The following is a 13,128-nucleotide window of genomic DNA, read 5'->3' on the forward strand; positions in this document are numbered from 1 at the left end:
AAATAGAAAAAAAATTTCCAACGTCGGAGTTCGCCAGGTCGTTTGTTCGCTTCCTGATGAATAATGCTGTCGAAAATAGTTGATCAGCGAAGCCAAAAAGTTATGAAACTTGGGCAGACAATGGGCGGGAGGGGAATGGAGAAGGTAAATGGAAAATTCATAGGAAAACTAACGTTTCTTTTTCCATTTCCTTTTCAAAATGGGACCATTTACTCGACTCGTCTCCTGCTGAAATGTTAATTCGTGTTGAAGCGTGCAGTTGAGTGGTGAAGTTTTGGAAATTATGCAGTGTGAATTTAAATTTAATGCGAAGTTATGTTTTTGCACTTTGATTTTGGTTGTCCTTCTACAGAATTTAGTTCAAGTCGTCAATCCGGCGTCTCCTCCACCACCACCACCGGCACCTAAACCACCTCCAGGTCCGGCGCCTAAACCACCTTCAGGTCCAGTGCTTAAACCACTTACAGGGCTTAATAAACAATCTGCAGTGCTTAAACCACTTCCACTGATGGAACCACCCCCAAAGCTTAAACCTCCTCCAGCGCCTAAATCACCTCTGGTGCCTAAACCACATCCAGTGGATCCAAAACCTATCGAAGGTCCGAATATTGTTAATATTCAAAATAAAAAACAATTTGATGATCGCGTTTTAGGTGCAAGTGGGAAAAAACCTGTAATCACCCAGTTTCATGCGCCGTTAGTAATACCTACATTATTTTTATAATCTTCAATTTATACTTACTTATTAAGTCATAAGTAGAACTCAGATTGAAATTATTTCCCCTCGTTAGGTACTCGTACTTACCAACTTACCTACCCTACACGTTCCAAATTCCAATCTAATTGTACTGAGCAGACAAATTTTGATTATTCGTTACTAAATTCTAAAGGAGTAAGTGGTAAGTGGGTACCTAGTTACCTACCTACAAAAAAAAGTAAAAAGCAACAACATTTGACTTAAAACTGAACTAGAGAAAGAGGAAAATAGGTAACTTTGAACTTGTGCAGTTGTACTTGTACTTGTACATAAATGTGCAATTGGATTGGTAGATTGGGATGAAAATTGTGCTTTAAGTAAGTGAAAGGAAATTGATCTCGATTCAGATAAATTCGTTGTTGAAAAATAAAATAACAACAAATTGGTCTACTCAGTATTGTTATTCGTATGTATAGTCGTACTACGGTACTACTGGTACTTGCACTGAGTTGCACCTACACCTAGCTACCTAGTTCAGAGTTCAGATCTTATTTATTTACACAAAATACATCAATTTTCAGGTGGTGTGCGCCCTGTAACTCGCTTGGCCCAAATCTAGCAAAAGCCGTCAATCCGCATGATGATAAAATTACATTAGCCAGAGTAAATATAGTGCCGAAGGAATTACATAATGTTGCCGTGTCACAAGGAGTAAGTAACCATCTTTTCATATCTCTATTGGGCTTTTTAAAATTTACTCTGGACTGGCTACTGGCTTTTGAGTTCAATTTGCGTTTGTGGGGATCTATTTTAATCTTGCACTTCTTTGTAGGTTTTTAGTATTCCGATTGTTGCTTCTTACAAGGATGGTAAAATAGTTGATAAAATGATAGGAGCACATGATGAGAAAGAAGTTAAAGCCTTTGTTAATAAACAAGTTGATAAGTTTGTTGAAAGGAAGCCAGCGCCGAAGCCTAAATAGCCCATCATTTGCCCACCATATACGATGACAACCAAAGCAAGGATTGATCGAGTTGATTGTGTGATTGAACATCAGTACACAACGATGACAAGAGTTTATTTACTTAATTTAAGAAAAATCTTCAATTTATTTACCCGTTGTTTTGTTTTAACGGCTATATTGTATATACCTAGGCTATATATACCTAGCTTAGCTCACAGCAGGTGGGCTTATCCAAATCATTTGCAGATCATTTTAGCTATAATTTTATGATGACTGATAACTTGATGAGCTATTTGTCTAGCTAGCTAATTCTGCAGAAAGTGCTGATATCTATTTTTGCATTTTTTTTTCGAACTCGAGAACTTTTTCATAATTTATTTTTTGTACTCAATCTTTTTAATTTTTTTGTTTTTAATTATAAATCAAAAGCTCGTGTAACAAAAAATGTCAAGTTTTTTCATTTTTTGTGATCCGTAAATAAATGTTAAGAGTGTCGAGCCTACAGCTTAAAATGATGTAGGTACTTAGGTAGGTATTAAAATTATTAAAAATAAAAAATCTGAATGAGTGGTTGCTATACAGTGTATCATGAATGAGGAATAGATTTAAAGCGTTATAAGAAACATTAATTTGTAAGATAAATATGATAAGTAGGTATTCAATATCTATACCCTCAGGTATATATGTATAAACGTGTTTACGGTGTTCAATTTTATCTCATGTATACTTACGTTTAGTTTATCTATTTAAAATTGATGATACTTACTCAACTTTTTCAGTTAGGTAGGTATGAGAAATGATGAGTTAAGTAATAAATACCTGATAATTATTCATGTCGAAATTCCAAGATTGACAAATATACAAGGACGCCCAAAAGTCAGTTGACGCCATCAAAAATCACATATAATTCAAGAACTAAGCCTCCTAAAGAAAAATTAATGACATTGATCTGATGGGAAATTTTATCCTCTACAATTTTAGTCATGGTAATTTTTCTCTAGGATGCACCGTTCGCCGGAAAAATCAACTTTTATGTCAAAAAACGTGAATTTAAAAAAAAATAAAAAAAATTGGGGGAAAAAATTTAAAATTATTTCAGCAGTTAATTTAAGCTTTTTTCAACATGATTCCTGTAATTTGATGAAATATAAATGAGTTTTTCAAAAAAAAACACGTCAATTTTTTTTTTACAAAAACGGCAGACCCTTGGGGGGGGGGTGCTACCAAAATCAAATTTTGTAAAAATGAAAAAAAAACTCGAGTGATGTCAAAATATAGGTTTTTCGGGTCGAGAAACACGAATCTGAGGTCCTTTTTTCTCCCAAACCCTTTGGGGAGGTGCTACCAAAATCAAATTTTGTAAAAATGAAAAAAAAATCGAGTGATATGTCAAAATGTAGGTTTTTTGGGTCGAGAAACACGAATCTGAGGTCCTTTTTCCCTCAGGTCCATCCGGGGCCATTGAGAAGGAGCTACCAAAATCAATTTTTTTTTACTAAGTATGTAGAAATCGTGAAAACGTGATTTTAACGTCTTTTCGAAGAGTTAAACCTCAGAATTTGACCCAAAATAGCACAATTTTGAAAGTTACTGGAAAAATCATTCGAAAAATTATCGAGCACTTGCTAGTGTGTTTCGAATGTAAATTCTTAAATTTATTTGAAAAACTATGCATAAACGCCTTTTTTAGGGGTGCCTAAAATGGGGGGGGGGCTCTAAAAAAAGAATTCAAAATTACGAATATACTACATTGGAGCATAATTCAACTTTTTCATCTAAATAATCGAATATATACCTCAAAACGTTACGTTTGGCGCAAATCCCAGGTGTCTAGTTTTTCAGGGGTTCTCAAAATATCGAAATTACGAAAAATTGGAAAATTGGATTTTTGAGTACCAGCGAAAATTTTTATTGAGCTCAAAATTCGGTAAGATGGAGGTCTTTCAGATACTAATAAACTTTGAAAAGCTTTTTAGCGGGGTTCAAAGGGGTAGGATCAAAATGGTGGTTCCAAAATTTTCAAAAATTGAACCCCCCTACCCCCCAATTTCTGCCCCCGAAGATCGAAAGTAAGAAAATCACCTCACATAACGTTTATCGGATTCAAAAAGATATTTTAAGCTAAAAAAGTTTTTGAAAATCATACTCAGTGGTTCCTAAATCATTTTTTTATTCGAAACTTTTGGAACCGCGGGAGCCCAGAAAATGGTCATTTTGGGTTAACTGGAGCCCAGAAAATGGTCATTTTGGGTTAACTAACTATAGATTCGTATTTCGGACATTTATTACAACATTTTTAGAGTGGTCGAGTTGAAAACTAGGTGGGGCCAAAAAATGGTCTTATCGCAACTCCTCCTTTGATTTTTGGTAGCACCCCCCCCCCAGGGTCTGGCATTTTTGTAAAAAAAAAATGACGTGTTTTTTTTTTGAGAAAAGATCATTTATATTTCATCAAATTATGGGAATCATGTTGAAATTTTGAAAATAGCTGAAATTAACTGCTGAAATAATTTTAAATTTTTCCCCCCAATTTTTTTAATTTTTTTTAAAATTCACGTTTTTTGACATAAAAGTTGATTTTTCCCGGCGAACGGTGCATTCTAGAGAAAAATGACCGTGAAGAAAATTGTAGAGGATACAATTTCCTATCAGATCAATGTCATTATTTTTTCTTTAGGAGGCACAGTACTTGAATTATATGTGATTTTTGATGGCGTGAACTAACTTTTGGGCACCCCAGTTAGGTATACATTGCCGATTTTCGTAATGAATTAAAATGAAATAATCCTACTGTTGAAAATTTTTTCATGATTTTTAAATTTTGATACCTGTTTGTACCTACTTGACGGAATGTTTCTACGTAAAACATAACCAAAAAGCTCTTCTGAGGAAGAGCTGCTCTGTGAATAAAATTAGGTATGATTTTGAAGAAATTATTTTTAAAAATCTCACTTTATTGTACTGAGAATGGGTGCCCTCCCATAACCTCTCCTCTCCCACAAATCATGATTGGTTCTTATCTAAAACTGACCCCTCGGAATATGAATTTTACCATTTTGAGCAATTCTGTAACCTCCAGCCCGATGAAAATAAATATGACCATATTTTACAGGAAGGAAAAGTGAAATCAACTTCAATCTGTTCGATAATCTAAATCCGTATACCTATTTCGGAATTCTGATAATTAATTCTATGATTGGAATGGATACATAGTACACAGACGAACTCGAATACCTATAAAAGTACCTACTTTCCTGATAAAATTACAATTTTAGGCCTATAGGCGATAAGTGATTACGCAAAAATTACGTTATGATAGTCAGAAATACTTCCCTTTCTTCAGTTTCTTCTAAAGGCTAAGGAAAAATATTTTGTTCAAAAAAATTTCGATTTTCATCAATTTTTTTAAAATTAAAATACGAAAACTGTAATTCTTTTAAACATCGTGTTGTTAAAAGTTGAAACGTTCGAACTCTGCTCCTCTCTACCTTTTTTACCCAAAGAAGATGTTTATTTATTATTTCTTAATTCCTAATTTTTGCCCCTTTCAATGATATCAGACTTCAGAGTTTCATAACTAAGGGTCAGAACCTCAGAAGATGTCAAAAGCTATGATTTTGTATAATGTAACTATGCTGACTGATATAATTATGATGAATAGATCTTTGATAGGTAACTTGACCAACATGCAATCGATCAAAGATGTAGGTAGTGTAGGTTATCTACTGAGCTTTGAATGAAACTTGAAAGTAGGTAACTGCCCAGATAATAACCGAAGAATGCGTAGAAATTTGTGATTACTCTTGAGTCATCATCACTAATACGTATATCATTTCCAACATCTATAAACTAAGAGAGGTTGTCTCATTTTAGAAGATAGGTAAAAAATTTTTCAATCGCCCATCGACTCGTGTGACGTCACTGGAGGAAAGAAAATAAGTAGGTATTGTTTGTTTACATAATTTTGCACTGTGATAATGGAGTTAAGCGGTGTTGATTAAATTTTTACGAATCATTTTTTCAAAAATCCGTTGCATTTAATTAATTAATGTATTTAATCGAAGAAGAAATGAATTGAAGCAGAAGAAGAAACATTCTATTCGGTACGTAACATCAATTTGGCTTAATTATATTCATAAAGTAACATTCCGAGCAGTTGTTTATAAGATTGAGATCTGATTTTTTCATTGGATATTTTCTGCTTCAAATTATTATTATTGAACGTGATGTAAATTGTTAACTGAGCTGTTTTCTTACTTTTCTTTCGTTTCAGTTCCATTCGTTCGTTCTGCTGAACTGCTGCTGAAGATGCGGGAGTTTCTTTGGGTAAGTGTAAGCTGTGTAAGTTGACTGATAACACAGCATCTCTTTTTAGCTCTCTTTTGGATGGACAATTAAGACAATTTTATTAAGTTTTTGCAGCTCACTTTTCAAGTCATGTTCAAAATCTGTCTCTACTAAATGAGCTGAACATATTCGTGCTAGAATAAAATTGAACGGGCTCGGGGCTTGGTTGTAATGACACTATCATGATTCACATTGCATTTTTATTACTGCTTATTTGATTCTAAATTGATTTTTATCTAATTAATTACATTTCTGGATCCAAATTTTGCTTAATGTCTCATCTTTGGGAAATCTGTGAAAACTTAGATCTGTGTTTTTCCGTAATTATTGGTACAATTCCGTATGTAGTTTTGTAGAAAGTGGTGACGGATTTTCATAATATTTCAGTAAAAGATGAAAATGCATTTTCGTGATGTGATTTATTTGATATTATCTTGAACAACACTAAATAAATATTCTAAACCTGATGATGTTTTTTTGCTTTGTTTCAGTGTGATCGGCAGTATCAACGTATGCAAATAAAAGACTAATTAATAGATACAGAAATATAATATCATCAATCAATATCATATCCTTTTTCCTTTCTTCAGAGTTCAGTGATTCGTTGGTTATTAATATTTATTTTTCGTTCAACTTTTTGTATTTCCTGTGTTTTTGTAAAAGTATCTTTATTTCTGTATTTGAATTCCTGATTTTTGCTAATAAATGGATGAATATTGAAATGAACTATTTAATTATTAATCATAATCTCATTCTATAGGATTTTTCTAACAGATGAATTGCGTTTTTCGAGAGAAAAAAACTAAAAAGATCGCTGAGATTCTCTTTTTTTTTCATTAGCTGTGTGTATAATAATTTGAACATTTTGAACCTTGAAGTAGCAACTTTTGAACGGTAATTGCTTAGTTTTCGAATGAAAAACCACGCTACAGAGAATAAAATTATGGACATTATTAATTTTTAAAATACTAGTGTATCCACTGAAAATTTTGTGCATTTTTGATTCCAATCCAAATGTCTATAGTGCACATCATGTTTTTACTTCTTCAAACTTTGAAAACTTTTTATTGTTTGAAGCTAGGGCTTTTAATGATAGACCGTATTAAAGAGCACAAAATTCTGAACATTTTGGATTTTTAAAATACGTAGGTGTTCACTGAAAATTTCGATTAATTTCAATTTAAATTGGACACTTGGTGAAACTTCACGAATGAAAATGCTCGTAAAATCGTCATTATTCCACGAAATTCAATAATTTTTACACCAATCGATAGAAAATTTGAATATCTTGAAATTAAGTTCTATAAAAATTTTACCCAAACCCCTTTGTTTGTCCAAAAAATCGAAAAAACCACGAAATATGGGCTATTACCGCTTCAGTAAGAAGTTGGCTTCCTCCAGTGACGTCACGCGCCGCGGTGCGGAAAAGCGGGGACTGTCAATACCACCTATAGTAAAAGGCCTGAGCGCTGAATCGTTATCACCTTCTGACGTCACCACTAGTAGATGGCTCGATTGTGTTTACCATTTGAATTTTAACGTACATTTAAATGGCGAGTTCGTGAAATAGAGTAAAACTTTCGTTAAAAACGTTATTAAAATGATGACATTTTAATTAATATTCGTTCTAAAATGTGGTGTAGTGATGAGATATTGTTGTTTTCAACTACTGGTGGTGTTGGATTACTTTATTTTTGTACAAAAGTGAATTTTTCGCGATCTGTTTGTGTTGTGACATTGTGTGATTCGGATGTGTAGATATCTTGTGAAGTGAATAAAAATGAAAACTGATGTGTACTAGTGCCTGTGTTTTACTGGAATAACATCGCAGTGAAATGAATAGTGAACCATATAATCTAAAATGCGTTTTAAATCTGCATTGTGAATACAACCATCCAACTACAATGGATGGATAAGGTTATCTAATCAAGAATCAAGAAACCATCAACATCTCAAACCAATTAGATGATTTTAGTGGGATTTTGACAAGATTCGACGATTATTTAATTATATTTCACCAGTGAGTGTTGTATTATCCGCCAAAAGGTATAATTTTGTCAAGTTTATGTATAACTTTCATCTTTAATGTTGAAAAACAGTGTTGTTTATAACCTAATTTCTTCATTATTTTTCATTAAAATCATTCCTACATGATCATAAATTCATTATTCATGTAGATAAAATATGAAAAATAAAATTTTCGCAGGATTTAATTCGTTTGAGTGCATTTTTCATTCAATTCTATAGTGTATTATGATATGTTAGATACGTAAGTACTACCAAGTAGCGATGACGTCACAAAACAGCGCTCAGGCCTTTTACTATAGGTGGTATTGGGACTGTTCCCAGGCGCCAACGCCGAATACGGGTTTTGAGACACTAGACGTTAAAGTGCACTAGTTTTTTTTTCCGGTGCAAAAACTCGGAAGCCGTCGGGTATTGTCGGAGGTACTTCGTTCAACTTGTATTTATCATTTCATCGTAATTCGTAAGGTGCGATGATTTTATTATTTTTATCAATGATGATCTTCCCTGACACTGGTTTTTCAAATTCAAATTTTTGATGTCAAGTATTTTTCCACAACTAAAGCATACTAATGATGTTCATATGAACTTACTCGATAGTTGATGTTGATTGAAAAACCACTGTCACTGTAGATGCGAAGATTATTGACATAATCACCGCGAACTGAGAATGAAAATATGAAAACACAGTAAACAAGTTGAATTAAGTAGATTATTACGTATTTCCGAGCTTTCAACAATTGTTTTTCAACTCATATAATCCAAATTTGCGTACTTATGTGATATGATATTATGTTTTGTGGAGTATGTACAGTTGGTGAACGATAAGTATCACCACTGTCGGGCTTAACTTTATTAAAAAACTACCTTGAAGTGATGATAATTGAACCATCTAACGATTAATATTATGGAAATGTAGTACGTAATGGAATGTTATATAATTTCTTTTCATCTTTATAAAGCAGAACAGAGTTTGAGTTATCAGTTATCACACTAGAAAAATAGAACAAGTCGAACGAAGTATTTCCGACTGTACCCGATGACTTCCGAGTTTTTGCACCGGAAAAAAAAACTAGTGTACTTTAACGTCTAGTTTATGAGACAACCTCTCTTAGTTTATAGATGTTGTATCATTTCTAATTTAATTTAATCGTTTACGTTGATCGATCTCATTTTCACATACCATATTAGCCCTATCTTTCACTCACCTTCAGTCATGTGAATTATCAAGTGTCGACTGGTGTTAGTGTCGTGTTACGTTGTTTGAATTTTCTGAATGAAACGCCATCAAAAATCTCGTGTTAAAAAAGCTCAAAAAATCACCACAATCGAACACCTACCTGGTCAACTTTGACCTTTGCTTACCTGATCTAATTACCTGCAAAATTGTATCATATGTATCATAAAAAATTCAACCAAGGAGTCTGTATTTTGGTGATAATGGCTCTCGCAATAGTTCGAAACCTCGTCAGAACGAATCCTCTGCAAAGTAATTTAGCTCAAGCGATCGCGAAACCGGCTGTTCGTTCTCTCGTTAGTAATTCTTTCGAAGTTCAAGATCCAGAAGATTTTCAAGAAAGGGTTTTGAAAAGCAAGAGCGCTATCATCGTTCAGTTTCACGCACCGTTAGTATTTTTCATTTCGTATTATCTTATCTTTTCATTTAGATTATTCAGCGATAAATTACCACGAGACGTACTGTTTCAGATGGTGTAAACCTTGCAAAATACTCGCTCCCAGACTTGAAAAAGCTGTCGATTCGCTAAATGGAAAAATTAAGATCGCTAGAGTGAACGTTGATCATTGTACCGATGTCGCTTTCGATTACGAAGTAATTATTTATTTTCTCCTTCGGTCACCGAAATATTCGTTTGATTCTTTACTCTAAACCATAACCCATTTCAGGTCGAAGCCATTCCAGTCGTAGCTGCTTTTAAAGATGGTAAATTGAAAGAAAAAATGGTCGGTCAGCAAGACGAAGATAAACTGCTCGCATTCGTTAAAAAACACACCGACGATTAAAACTTTCACCAACACCAGTATCAAGTTGCCAATATATAAGATTACGATGTGATTTACTTAATTTACCTACACGAATAAAATTGCTCGATTTGTTTAGTTTTTCAACGATGGGTTGGTCGATTGTCTGTAAATAACGAATAACTTTATATTACAAAAAAATTATATTATAAAAAAAAAGAACCATCTTATTGTTTATCTTGCATTTCTGGGATAAGTTGTTGAACTGCTCGAGCTCTGGTATAGGCGGTTTGTAGTTCTTTATTCTCCTCCTCCGCCGGTTTCTGCTCCATTTTCTCTTCTTCGATCTGTTTCTGCTCCATGAACGATATTACTTTATTGCACAAATCAATTACTAGTTTTCGAGCAGCACCTTTTAAATCTACGAGATATTCTTGAAAATACTCGAACTCTTCGCCAGGAACCTGAAAACAAACGAAGTAATTTAATATCATCGTTGCTGGAATATCGATGGAATTAAAGTGTAAACACCTGTAAAACTCACCATATCTTCTTGCAGCATGTTTTTTATTAACCATAGTTGAGTAAGTTTCTCGAATTTCCAATTCTGTCTATCTTCTTTCCAACATTTTAAATAAGACGAAGCTTTGACTTTCTTACGAGCATTGGCTGGCGTAGCTGGTGTCTTTTCGATGACTGGTTTCGAGAGACAGTTCTCGATCAATTCGATCTTGACGTTATTATCAAAACTTACAGATCGGTTTGCTAATTTCTTATCGTTATCGAAGCTGTTCTCGCTGCTTTGTTGGCCCGATTGATTTTTCTTTTTCTTCGTTTTACGTTTCTTCTTCTTTAAACATGATTTTAAAGGTATCGCCGATGAATCCGATCCAGGCAAGGTATTTTCCGAAGGCTCGGCGAATACTATTTCTTTCGAGACGTTGGAATTTTTATCAATTTTGTTTTTCTTCTTTTTACTTTTTTTATGAGATATTTTTTCTGGAGATTTAGTAATCTCGCCGGCATCGTCGGATACAGGATGTGAAGGAAGATCAGCATTTGTAGTATTCGCAGAATCAGTACTCGGTGTTGATTCGGATTCGTTGACGTTTTCGTCGATTTTATTCTTCTTAGCTTTTCTAGGAGATGTTCTTAAAGAAGATTCGATCGGTTTGCAGGAGTCTTCGGTAACGTTACTAATATCAGAACGTGAATCAGGAACATTATCAGTAGAATCTGTAGATTTATTACTCGACGTTGATTTAGATTCGTTTAAATTTTCGTTACTAATTTTATCAATTTTTTTTTGTTTCTTATTCTTTTTAGGCGAACTAAGTTCGGATTGTAAAGTGTCATTTTTAGTATCGACGGTGTCAATTTTTTCGTCATCATTTGCCGACGTACTGGCAGGAAAGTTGAGAGATTTGTTACTTGAAAGAATATCGCTTTCTTCAATACTTTCGCTCTTTTTCTTTTTCTTTTTTTTCTTCGGAGATATTCTCTGGTCGCAGGGTTCGGATGGAGTATTTAGAATAGTGGAATTTCCGTCGTCGCAACTACCGATCAATTCGGTAAGGTTTCTCTTCACAGATTTAATATCTGGTGACGTTTCGTTGATTTTCTTTTTAGTGGAATCGCACGGCGACTGCAATCTAGAAGTATTGTTATCTTTAGGCTGATTCTTATCACCTGGTGAGACCTTAGAAACATCTTGTTCGGCAGCAGTTTGTTTGGTTCTTTTTGATGGAGATCTGGTATTTAAATCGTCTACATTTTGATCCGATCTATCGCCTATGGATACTGATTCTCGTTTCCTTTTCTTCGTACGTGTTTCTGTACTATCTAGCTGTTCGGATAATTTCATCGTAGCTACAAGGAAGCTGTGAAAAAAAAAACAGAACGTCGAAAGATGAGTTCGGGGCACATTCATTTTTGAAAATACCAGCGATAAGATGTGAAATGAAATCAAAATACCGAAGAATCTACGAACATTGTTAGAATAAATGATCGCAATGCGTTTAAAAATAATCTCTAAAGGGTAAGCTTACCTCATCACTATCAGCGATTGATGTATTCTTCGAGCTATACCAGGTGTTGAGTGGAAATAATTTTACAGACGGAATAAACCGATGAAACGGCGAGATTAAAACAACATTACTCTGGAATATCTCGAAAAATGAAAATATTATCGCGTTCCAAACTTATGGCAGTATTTACGCAGAAAAATATTCGCATTTGCTCTACATTCGATTGTGTACATCGTAGAGGGGTCTAAAAGTCGCAAAAGGAGCAGCTCAGATTCGGTCATGTGAACTATCCCAGCCATTCCCAACCGCTCCCGTCGGCGTTGCTCAGTTTGTGTTTTAGACTGAAAACACGAGGTGCGCAGTCGCGTTCTGCTTCTCAGGCGCAGATGAATTCTATAAATTTGAATTTTGATTTAGGTACTCAGGTTATAAACAAAATTATTAGAACATTTTGCGCCTTATTAGTTATTATTTATTGAAGGATCGCGAATTCTCCTTTATGTCAGAAACTAATAATTGCAATAATTTTTAAACAAATATTTTTGCACTTACGTTGGCAAAATATGCAGGAGAAATGGATAAAAAATTGATTTATTGAAAATAATTTAAACCTACCTACCGTAGGAAAAGAAATTTTATCCTCATTCCAACGTTGTATTTTTCCGGCTTTAAAAAAAGGAATTATTGATGATCAATTTATTTTATTTGTACTATTATCATTTCATCATAAGTTTTTTGTTAGGTACCAATGCTTTTTTAATTGTCATACTCAATTTTACATCTCGTCTTGTGATAAGTATGTATGATATTCGAAACGAACAAAATAGAAAAATTGTTACTCTTAAAATTGGTATTTCATACCTAGTTTTTTCGTTTTTTTTTTAAATTTCCAATTACTGTAATTTCATAATTTGTTCAAATGTATATTGTACTAATATTGATTTCCCCCTCCCGGCAGTAGTCCAGTGTGTGTGTTTCTTTTTGCAAAAATAACATCAGATTCGTTTTTGTGGGGTTTGTAAAAGCTCGTTTTGAATTGTTGCATCTCTTTCCCACAAGCCTATTCGGGTTTTTCGCAAACGTAACAT

General features: G+C 33.8%; 3 protein-coding genes and 1 long non-coding RNA gene across 4 annotated transcripts; 3 read left to right on the forward strand and 1 right to left on the reverse strand.

Annotated features, from left to right (window-relative positions):
- Positions 1-157: 157 nt before the first annotated feature.
- LOC135849616 (uncharacterized) lies at positions 158-2,376 on the forward strand. The gene is made up of 3 exons (XM_065370096.1): positions 158-696; positions 1,279-1,408; positions 1,530-2,376. The coding sequence occupies exons 1-3, from the start codon at positions 284-286 to the stop codon at positions 1,677-1,679; spliced, it is 693 nt and encodes a 230-aa protein (XP_065226168.1). The 5' UTR covers positions 158-283; the 3' UTR covers positions 1,680-2,376.
- Positions 2,377-5,441: 3,065 nt separating this feature from the next.
- Positions 5,442-6,729, forward strand: LOC135849618 (uncharacterized). The gene is made up of 3 exons (XR_010559597.1): positions 5,442-5,764; positions 5,935-5,987; positions 6,500-6,729. It is a non-coding gene; the product is annotated as an uncharacterized LOC135849618 (long non-coding RNA).
- A 2,699-nt stretch (positions 6,730-9,428) lies between these two features.
- Positions 9,429-10,160, forward strand: LOC135849617 (thioredoxin, mitochondrial-like). The gene is made up of 3 exons (XM_065370097.1): positions 9,429-9,658; positions 9,741-9,864; positions 9,939-10,160. Exons 1-3 carry the CDS (start codon positions 9,429-9,431, stop codon positions 10,053-10,055), a joined length of 471 nt encoding a protein of 156 aa, XP_065226169.1. The 3' UTR covers positions 10,056-10,160.
- Positions 9,478-12,351, reverse strand: LOC135849615 (dentin sialophosphoprotein). The gene is made up of 3 exons (XM_065370095.1): positions 12,062-12,351; positions 10,558-11,893; positions 9,478-10,477 (listed from the first exon to the last, which is right to left on the reverse strand). The coding sequence occupies exons 1-3, from the start codon at positions 12,064-12,066 to the stop codon at positions 10,241-10,243; spliced, it is 1,578 nt and encodes a 525-aa protein (XP_065226167.1). The 5' UTR covers positions 12,067-12,351; the 3' UTR covers positions 9,478-10,240.
- Between the last annotated feature and the right edge of the window lie 777 nt (positions 12,352-13,128).

Source organism: Planococcus citri, chromosome 1, assembly GCF_950023065.1.
Source record: "Planococcus citri chromosome 1, ihPlaCitr1.1, whole genome shotgun sequence".
NCBI lineage: Eukaryota > Metazoa > Arthropoda > Insecta > Hemiptera > Pseudococcidae > Planococcus > Planococcus citri.

What these genes read in the sequence shown, in the direction of transcription:
- LOC135849616 (XM_065370096.1), top strand. Translation starts at nt 284, where the DNA reads ATGCAGTGTGAATTTAAATTTAATGCGAAGTTATGTTTTTGCACTTTG. An exon ending in ATCACCCAGTTTCATGCGCC is followed by an intron (nt 697 to 1,278) that starts GTTAGTAATACC and finishes ATCAATTTTCAG; the next exon opens with GTGGTGTGCGCCCTGTAACT. An exon ending in ATGTTGCCGTGTCACAAGGA is followed by an intron (nt 1,409 to 1,529) that starts GTAAGTAACCAT and finishes ACTTCTTTGTAG; the next exon opens with GTTTTTAGTATTCCGATTGT.
- LOC135849617 (XM_065370097.1), top strand. Translation starts at nt 9,429, where the DNA reads ATGTATCATAAAAAATTCAACCAAGGAGTCTGTATTTTGGTGATAATG. An exon ending in ATCGTTCAGTTTCACGCACC is followed by an intron (nt 9,659 to 9,740) that starts GTTAGTATTTTT and finishes GTACTGTTTCAG; the next exon opens with ATGGTGTAAACCTTGCAAAA. An exon ending in ATGTCGCTTTCGATTACGAA is followed by an intron (nt 9,865 to 9,938) that starts GTAATTATTTAT and finishes AACCCATTTCAG; the next exon opens with GTCGAAGCCATTCCAGTCGT.
- LOC135849615 (XM_065370095.1), bottom strand. An exon ending in ACATGCTGCAAGAAGATATG is followed by an intron (nt 10,478 to 10,557) that starts GTGAGTTTTACA and finishes GTTTGTTTTCAG; the next exon opens with GTTCCTGGCGAAGAGTTCGA.